Source organism: Rhipicephalus sanguineus, chromosome 8 (assembly GCF_013339695.2).
Source record: "Rhipicephalus sanguineus isolate Rsan-2018 chromosome 8, BIME_Rsan_1.4, whole genome shotgun sequence".
Lineage (NCBI taxonomy): Eukaryota > Metazoa > Arthropoda > Arachnida > Ixodida > Ixodidae > Rhipicephalus > Rhipicephalus sanguineus.
In genome coordinates, this window is record NC_051183.1 from 103,352,169 (window position 1) to 103,362,224 (window position 10,056).

Genomic DNA, 10,056 nt, shown 5'->3' on the forward strand with positions numbered 1-10,056 from the left:
CCCGCTATAAAAGTTCTGCGCTTAACACTGAATATGTCGCAGAAGACTGTCGCAAAATATTTTGAAGCACGAGCAAAGAATGAATGTTTCTCACTTCGGTCGGGAACATCTCGACGGTTTCCACGCACAAAACGACGTAGGTGATGTTCAGGAGTAGCTTCACCCACATGATGAGCACGGTGAGCGGCAGCGGCAGTCCAAAGGCCACCAGAGCAGCATGGAAGGCGAGAGCCATACCCACCGTGGACATCACGCGAACGATAGCGGCAAGGTGGTCGTGGTGCTTGACCAGGAAGTAGGCGACCGCCATCGCCGGCGCGTTGCCGATCACCACGACCCACTTGGCGAGCTCGTAGTCGCGGCTTACCGTCTTGCTGTCGGTCGCCAATCCGCCGTAGTAAATGAGGAACAATGTGAACCTGTGCCACGCGAAGATTTTGGTTGCTCCTAATGGGAAAAGCACTGGCATGCGGGCGATTTATGCAAAACTGTACGCTGGAAGGTATAACGATGTACGACAAATATACACTATGCGTGCGCAAACAAACAACTGATTTATCGTTTGAAAGCATACGTGAAAAAAATTGGCACTACGAAAGCCACCTAGTAAAGAAACGTGAAAGAAATGATATAGGGAAGTGCTGCTTTCGGGAAGTTCCGCAGCGCTTTAGTAACTTATTATTCTCATTTTTTTCTATCACTTAACCAGGTAGCATCGCACCGCCACGGTGGTCTAGTGGTTATGGCTCTCGACGGCTGGCCCAAAGGTCGCGGGATCGAATCCCAGCCGGGGCAGCTGCATTTTCGATCGAGGCAAAAATGTTTGAGGTCGATAAACTGAGATTCATGTGCACGTTAAAGAACCCCAGGTGGTCGATATTTCCGAAGCCCTCCACTACGGCGTGTCTCATAACGAAATCGTGGTTTTGCGATGTTAAACCCCAGATATTATCCCTATATTATAATTGCCGGGTAGCATCCGAGATGTTGACAATTGTACACGCCTGTTTTCAAAATAATAAAGGCTTTTAGCTTGTCTGTATACTTTTTGCACGTTACCGTGTTACCAGAATACCGCATGGAATCTCGAGATAAGAGTAATCTGACAATATGGGTATTAGTAAATGACATCCAGGTGAGATAATGGTCGCTCTAGAAGGCAAAAATGCTCCCAGGTAAAGTTTGAGGACATAGTTCATCGCCTTCTAAAAATATTTTAGGGGGTTTCACTTCTCAAATCCACGATATAATTATGAGGGACGCCGCTGTGGAAGGCTCCGGATATTTCGGCCACCGGGGGTCCTTTATTATGCACCTAAATGTTAGTACACGTTCCTCAAGCATTTTCTCCTCTATTGGAAATGCAGCCGCCCTGCCCGCAATTCGATCACGCGACCTGCGGGTCAGCAGTCGATCACCTTAACCACTGCGGCGGGTCTTCTATTGTCTTCGTCGGTCAGGTGATTTTCATTTTATACGGAATAATTAGCGTATGCGCTTATATGAAGCAAACTGGATTGGAATTAAGCCTTCGGTTGGAACCATTTGCTGCCCTTCACTTAAGTTTACCCGTGGATGTGCCGTTAGATAGTAGCTCACCAGGCTACGCTCATGACGAAACTTCGGTATGCCATTCCACCGCACAGAGCTGTAGCCGCCAGGGATCGCTTGGCAGCCTCCAGAAGCGGTGCGGCTCGACCTCCTGGTTTGTTCACGGTGGCTGCGTGCCGGATGGCGTCGATGCGCCTCCGCACTCGGTCCGTGTCCTCGTCGTTGAATCTGGCCGCGTACACGGCGACGCGCTCGGCATCTTCGAAGCGCAGGCTCACGAGCAGCCAGTGCGGGGATTCCTCGACTAGCCCAGCGGTCACCAGCAGGAGCGCCGATGGTAGCAGGACCATCAAGTTGAACATGACCCAATCCTGAAATATTTGTTATGAACTATCATCATATACGCCTTCCGGGGACACTTTTATGTTTTTACTCATTTATTTAGCAATACTGAAGAGTCGCTTAACTCATTGCAGGAGTGGACACAAAGAAAAAAAATACATCAAAGAACAATCAACAAGGGTAGTAACAACCGCAAAGATGAGATCAACGCATAAAACACTGCAATTGAATGAATAGAGGGGTGCAAGCACACATTTAGCCACACATTTTCCTCAGGTTTGTAATAATTGCTTCTGAACTGAGCCTATCGACAGCTTGTTTCGGTAATGGGCTCCAGGCGCTTATTTATTTTCAGAGAAATGAATATTAAACGAAATTAATATCGCAACTGATACCACGTTTTCTGCTGGGCTTTATTAACCAGCAGAGTCTTGCTTATTTCAGCATAATGTTAACCGCAGTTGTCTAAAAGGACGCCTCGTTTGCTTCCATTAATGCTGCATTATCAGTTATTTTTAAGTTCCGATGTTAGCAAATACTGGGCTGGTCACGCTAACACCACCAGAAGTAACGTTCCTGCTAGCGCCAGCGCGGGCAGGCTTCTTCCCTCTTCTTTCAATTGCTTCGGCCACAGTTTTCTTAAAATTAGACATTGCAGTACCGTTAACTGCTTGGGCTCGCCAGTGCTTTGATGCAGCACACTGCTGTACAGCTGCTACGGGGCCACGATACCTAGGAAAAGCGTTTTGTAAGGACATATACGGGGTATGCGCAGAGCCTTGATCCGCAAGGTGGCAACACCATCGCCACACCAGTTTGAACGTCCTTTCGTGCATGCTGTTCATGCTGTCCGTGCGTCGGCGTGAACGAGTTGTTCCGGAGGGCTTTAGTCATCCATGTCGCCGTACAGATCTCGGACACAGTGCGTGCAACGAGTTTTTTGCGCGTGCGGCGAGAGCGCGGAACTTCAAAATGGTGACCCCGACGCTAGCGATCCTCGTGGATGACGTCATGTGCATACCACCTATAGATGGCGTTACAGCCGAAGAACAGCGCGTGCGGTGGTGGCCTAACTGTTAGTGTATTGCTCTGCCATGTTCATGGTAGCGGGTGTCAGGGACTCGATTGTGCGATTGCCTGCGGATCAGTCAGGAAGCCATTCCACATGAGCTACACACTGGCAGTCACGCTCGATGATAAGCGGAGACGTTCCCCAAAAGGCTGAGCTTTATACTGAAGCAAAAATTCACAGGATCCCTTGTGCATTCAACTAAAACGACTCGAAGGCGAAAACCATCCATTTCTTTTCAGTCGATGTATTGATCCTGCCCCCCCCCCCCCCCCCCGAAACCTTTCCGCATCTAACGTGGTTTCGCACTGCCTCCAGGATCGGAGGCACCTCACCTGGTTTTGCCCTGCCTCCGTGATCGGCTCACATTTGATCAAGCGATTATGTCATGTGATGACGCTATTAGGACGTCACAAATTTTTGCGATTGGTGACGTCACATGGTGAAGTCATCACGTTATTTTTTTGTATCACTCGTGTTGGCGCCGACTCCGCGGAACGCCCACGCGGGATGCCAGCCAGTGTTCGCGTTGGATGAGGTATCAAAAGATTGAGCCTTAAAACTAATACAGAAACGAGTACCTTTATCAAGGTGGCGAGTGCGGCGACGTATATTGGAGCGAGCAGCGTGGGCCAGCATATGGCCAGGGCACAGTAGGGCGCCCGCGGTCCAGGCTGTGTGCTCTCGAAGAGTAGAATAAACGAGATCACTTCTATGGCGCTGCAGGCAGCCGACGAGAGGCAGCGTAGGAGAGCGTAGACTAAGAAGGAGCTCGCCAGGCAGGTAGCCACACCCGACAACACCACCAGGCCTGAAGCCCAGAGGAGAACGGGGCGGCGACCGAACTTGTCCGACGCTATGCCTACGCATGGTATGGCCAAGACACTCGCTGCAAAGCCGAGAGGAAAAAAATGTCAGAAATAATTGCTCCAATGTGCGCTGATTTCGATAGGCTGACACAAACCATAATGGTGCAAAATAGCGACTGCCCTGGATAGGAGCTGTTCCGTCTGCGCCTTCTGATACTGCCCCTCCTTCACGCGCTTGTTATTTTACGAAATACTGCATGACAATACGCTTCCGTGGAACCTTTACAGTATTATTTTTATGCGACAGGTGTTTTTACAATTGGAAATATTTCTATTCTCTTAAGAATTATGTTACGGCAGACAAAAATTGGCGCAAGAGAGGATAACTGACCCAAGAAATAAAAGAGGCAAAGGGAACAAGCTCATTTCCTTGTATTAAAAGCAGGACTAACTACGCTAACAATTTCATTTTAGTAAAATAAAAATTGCGAAAGCATGTTTAGGCGAATTATGTGCACGGCGAGTGGGTACTGCATCAGTCATACATCTTTCATCTATATATATATATATTGTAAAAGTCTACGAAAGGAGTACGCCTTCGACAGTTCTCGAAGAAAAGTACCAAGCATGTTTCCTACAACTCTAAGCTTTACGTACTTTATCGATTCAAGATATAGTGATAAAAGTCGTCATGCTCAAATACACAATAGTAATTATTAATAACACAAATACCGCCTGTAAGTTCTCACGACTCCACTTTATATGCATCTGGCGCATTTGTTCTAGAGGTCGTAATTTATCTTTTTTTTTAAATATTCGTTTGAGTTAGCGGGCACTCCATTCTTAGCAGTACGGCTGATGCTAAAAGAGAGATATTTATTTAATGAACGTTGGAAACTTCACAGTTACTTGGACAAACGAGCGAAAGTTCCACGGAAACGAGGAAATTTTAGGTCTAATGCAGGGAAGTACTCATTTTCCTTCTTAGCCATCCTGCGCCTCTGACGTCCTAAAACCAGAAGAATAGACTGTAGAGCGAGTTGGTAATTCGTGATGAATACATATAGCGCGATAAAACGCATGATATTACGAAGATGCGCTTGCCCTGTAAGCCTCTTCGCCTTGTCATGCGTTTTTTCGCGCTATTTTTATTCAACCAAATGATTATTACGCCCACTGTATTAACAAACCCTAAATTAAATTTAGGCAACTAGGTTCTCTAACATGGCAATAAATCTAAATACACGGGTGTTATTGCATTTCGCGGCGTCATCTCGAAATCCAAGAGTAGCCGATAAAACCATAATGAAGCACACCTCCTGTGTACGCCGCTTTCAAGAGTGCCTGGTACCACGACCTGTCGCAGACCATGTCCCAGCGGGCGATGGCATTTCTGCCCGGGGTACCAGGTCCATAGGCGAAGCTCTCACACGAACCTCGCTGGCGTTGGTCCGGTCTATTGTCACAGGTGACTGGGTGCTGGCTTCCAGATGGTCTGACACGGGGCCTCCAGGACGGAACGTGGACGTCGCTAGTGGCAAAGCTGGCGCTTCCAGTGGATCGTAACGCTCGCACTGTTTGAAGTCCCCGTTCGAGTCGCGTGGGATGGCGGTGTCCTTCCACAGCTGCTCGGATAGGTTGGCGAACTGCTCCGGCGACGCGCACCAGTGCTCGACCGGTTCCAGATCGATGAATAGTAGTGTGAAGCTGTAGGAGTAGGCGAGCATGGTTGCCAGCTGCGTTGTAGAAGAAAGAAATGATTATTCGTGTACATCGAAGATCGTTTTCACCGCTTGCACGGCGCAGCCACATTTGGACAAGTACTGCCGGTCAGGTGGAACAAGCGATCACTGTTACTGTCTGGCGGTTCCTTATCGAGTGCTTCCTGCCCGCCTTCCTTCGCCATGGCTGTTACGTCAGCGAGTGCTGGCCCCTTCAGCAGATGCTTGAGGCACCTCACTGGGGCAAGATTATATATACTTTCTTAATGCGGGTTCGATAGTAAAGGCATATTGTCTGTATGGCAGTAAGCTGTAAATACATAAAAAATTAGGACTGCTTTCATTTTATATTTCTACATTTGTCACAGAAAGGTGTGTTAAGGACAGGCTATGGCTGTTTCTTTTTTTTCAGAAGCAAGTCACCGCCGCCCATGTGCCGGTCCTGTCAACTTGATGCCAGCTTCTGTTTACAAATCGCTTAAGCCGTTACAGGCGCGACAAACGAAAAACAATGAACATAACATTTTAAAGGGCTGCTAAACATCCTAAGATATTTTTTAACGTTTCTACTAAACATCCACATACAGTTCAGTATTTTGTCACAATTTAGAGTGCCAAACGAGACAGCGCTACGTGCCGCGGCCGCGTCACCACATAAATGTAAAATTCCGTATTCCAATCTGGGTTTTTGTTATCCCCAGAGTCGGTCGTGACGTCACCAGTAGAATGTGGTCGTGTAAGCAGCAAAATGAACTTATTTGTCTGCCTGCAAGTACGCGCGCTTCCTGCTTTTGTCCATAGCGGAGCCAGGATGAACACTTAGTCAGAAGGCGAGACAAGCCAAAGAAAGTGCGTTGCGATGGAAACAGAAAGCTAAACGAGCGAGGGCTACATTTAGGGTCATCAAATACGTGTAATTCTGCTATTACGGCATTATTTAGAAACATGATTGTATACTCGTGCACAACTGGAAAGCCGCAACTAAATTTCGACCTCCGGGTGCTTTAGGGCTCTGTAAAGGGTACAGGTGGCCCCGCCACGGTGGTCTAGTGGTTATGGCGCTCGACTGCTGACCCGAAGGTCGCGGGATCGAATCCCGGCCGCGGCGGCTGCATTTTCGGTGGAGGCGAAAATGTTTGAGGCCCGTGTTCTTAGATTTAGGTGCACGTTAAAGAACCCCAGGTGGTCGAAATTTCCAAAGCCCTCCACTACGGCGTCCCTCATAATCATATCGTGGTTTTGGGACGTTAATCCCCAGATATTAATATTAGTAAGGGTACAGGTGCTCACAAAGTAATTCGGAACGCTAGACAAAGTGCCATGGACTGCGCCCGTGGAAAAAAAAGTATCATCGTTTTGGGCTATATACAAATTTTCCTGGTATATTACATGTATATAGTGGGGACGGAAAGAAACGCGAACAATGCGGCACATACGTTCTATGCTGTTTCGTATTTCTTTGAAGCGGTTGTAGCCAGAAGGATAATAAAAAGCCGCTACAGTTATCCATATTACATTAAAAAACTACTCTAGCATCTTTTTGTTGCCGCCCGGGTTAGGGCGTGATGAAAACAGCGCACCGCGCTGTTCGCGTTTCTTTGCATACGTAAACTGTGACTGGTGTATTTCTTTTTCTTTTATTCTTTTGTACCCAATCCTGTTTCTGAGACAGATATATCTGTAAACAAACTTAAACAGGTTTATTCTAACCCCAATTTAACCCCAATGGGCGGAGTACACCGCGCAACTGTCTACCTCGGGGGAGGGCACCTCAGCAGTAGTGCATGGGGGAAAGGGAGAGAGATTGAAAGAGACTAGAAAGGAAAGGAGTGAGATGAATTAAAAAACACAAGGGTAGTAGGGCTCGTTCGCAAAAAAAAAAAAAAGAAAAATTAAATGCGCTGACGCAGAACGCTACCGGTAAAGCAGTCCAGCAGCGCAGAAAGAGCACGCTTAACGTGCTCGCGGCGGCACTTGCGGAAGACAAGCTGTAGGGTGGTGGCCCATGCTAACTCCAATTTCACATTGTTGGCTCCCAACATTATTCTCGCTGTGAGATACATTAACTTTCAGTTGAAGTTCATGGACGGCGGTGCACATTTGTGTATATAATATTAGAGTGAGGAACGCAGACATACTGGCCTCCTTAGCCTAATTTCGCGATTGTGCTTTTAATGCGGCCGTTCTGCTTTAACGGTTAGAGGACCCCTGAAACCAAAATTGAAACCTCAAGATGTTTGTGTTGTTTGATTGTCCTGTACACGGGGACACCGCTGGTCGATTATTAGTGCGGGGCGTTAATTCGAAGCTACTTTAATTTGGTTTTAAAGCAACTGTGAGCTCTCATCTGAGTTGGCAGCACCTCGCGACATCGCCACTCTTATGACGTAACCGAGGCCCAGTGTGACGTAAGCGAAGATTTGCAGGACGCGCACGATACCACGACTGGCACCCGGCGAGGACGATTGTTCGTCCTCCCTCTCGCTGTGTTGTCGGGTTGCTCTAAACGTGGTTCTGGCTGCTTCGGCCAGGAAATCTTTTCTTTTTTCCTCGGGAGGAGGGGGAGGGGGGGTGAAAAATGTGCTTTCAGCGACATCAAAGGTTGAGTACACGTGATCTTGGGCGCTCTCCTGCTTTGGGGAGCTATTTTCTCATCGTATTCAGGCGGGCGTTTCGAACTGACACAAAATCGTTCACAATTAACGACGCTAGCATTAATTAAACAATGCGTAAGATCATTTACGATTCAATTTCGGTATTACCAGATGCAAAGCTACAAATTGAAGTAAATTAGCCACAAACAAAACTTTGGCTGTCAGAGGTCCTTTAAAGTGCTACAGCGCCAAGCTCGAAAGTTAGATTATCGGCTAGGGTAGTCGCATTTTGCAATGCAAAAACACTCGTGTACTAATATTTAGGTTCATGTTAACGGACAAAACTACTCCGTAGCCACACACTGTGGCCTGCCTCGCAACGATATCCTGCTTTGAATAAATCGAACACCAGGCCCCGTGCTAACAAAAGCGTCTTACGCTAAAGATTTTCCTAAGAGAGTATTTCAGCCAGCAACGAAGCGGGGCATATAATTAGCTAAGCCGGCTGACCCATGAGAAAATGCGCTTATGAAACAAAGTTTTGTGAATTCGGCCGCCGAATATGAATTCATTTTCAAAGTTATTCCTGAGGACGCACCTGTGCACAGAGGAGCATCGTCTTCTGGAATCGTCCGTGGCCGAACGCGGACCTGCTCTCCACCTGGGTCTCTGATGGTGTCATGTAGTCGTCCTGTAGTCTCGGCGTGGTGAGGAACCCCGCCCCCGTGCTGATGGAACCCACACTGCCCGGCAGTCGGCACATCGTCTCCGAACTTGCGATGTGAGGCACGCTGCTTCGGGCGGAAGCTTTTCTCATCTTCGTTAATGTGGAAGCTGACTGGGGAAGCTCAGAGGTGGTGCGCTGCGACATCATGGAGTAGTAGTAGTAGTAGTAGCCTCTACTGCATGGCTCATACCCACTCAGGGGGATTGGCCAAGAAGTTGTCTTACAAAAAAATTTTTTTTTTTTTAAATAATATTTTGAGTATTGAATGCTGATGCCAATAAAAAGAATAAATAAATAAATAATAGCAATGCATATATAAAAAAAAACACGTACGCATCAATGAAAGAGTGCAATAATAGTTTTTTAAACATACAGATCAGACACTTTAATCATTGTTCCGAATAGGAATTAGAATAAAAATAATAATAAGAAGAAGCACAATGATAATGAAAATATTATCAAAACTTTTTTTGTTGTTTGTTATAATAATACTTATACAAGCGGAAATTTAAAGCCGTATTCGTTTTGTTTCTTGAAGGTAGCTACACACGGCATCAAACGCATTTCTGTGGCTGAAGCCCAGAGTTGCAGCACCGAAGGTAAGAACATTGTCAATTGTAAATTGCAGCCCCAGGTTAGCGAATGGGCTATCAAGAAGTCTTTTTCTGAGTAATCTGTATCTGCGACATGATAAAAAGTAGTGCTCTATTGATTCTATTTCTAAACAAAAGTGACATAGGGGCGATACCGCCAGACCAGCCCTGTGTGAATATAGATTTAACGGGGGCACACGACATCGTAGTCTAGTTACTAATACTTCCAATTGTCTAGTAGGACACCATTGGATCTTCCACGGAAATTTTAAATGACTAAATTCTGTCCTAGCTGTTATTGATTCTATGGCGTCTGCACGAAGTGAAAATTTTCTATATCTAATCGCAGTTATACTGGCCACTACAGGAAGGACAGGAACAACTGGGCCATTCAATGCAGCTCGCGCTAGTGAGTCGGCCATTTCATTTAATTCTAATCCAGAGTGGCCAGGCACCCATAATAATTTTAAGAGCTTCAGCTGTGGAGGAATTAGCGTCAGGAACGTCTTTAGGGCAGTTGATTTTGATGAAGCTGTAAGGGACGTGCATACTGACATGGAGTCTGTTATTATTATTGCGCTATGGGCGTTCAAATCTAATTTACGCAGGGCTAGAATAATTGCCAAGAGTTCAGCTTCAAAAATGGGGGT

General features: G+C 46.7%; 1 protein-coding gene across 3 annotated transcripts in view; it reads right to left on the minus strand.

Annotated features, from left to right (window-relative positions):
- The window catches only part of LOC119402280 (solute carrier family 22 member 6-B), a 47,864-nt gene extending 38,920 nt beyond the window's left edge, over positions 1 to 8,944 (minus strand). For 2 of the 3 annotated variants that reach the window (XM_049418565.1, XM_037669408.2), the window contains exons 1-5: positions 8,685 to 8,944; positions 5,088 to 5,507; positions 3,544 to 3,851; positions 1,600 to 1,922; positions 95 to 419 (exon numbers count right to left, since the gene is read on the minus strand). In XM_049418565.1, the coding sequence (XP_049274522.1) occupies positions 95 to 419; positions 1,600 to 1,922; positions 3,544 to 3,851; positions 5,088 to 5,142 (1,011 nt within the window). In that variant the 5' untranslated portion in view covers positions 5,143 to 5,507; positions 8,685 to 8,944. The remainder of the gene's footprint in view (positions 1 to 94; positions 420 to 1,599; positions 1,923 to 3,543; positions 3,852 to 5,087; positions 5,508 to 8,684) is intronic. The other variant, XM_049418564.1, reaches the window with a different exon arrangement.
- Positions 8,945 to 10,056: the final 1,112 nt, after the last annotated feature.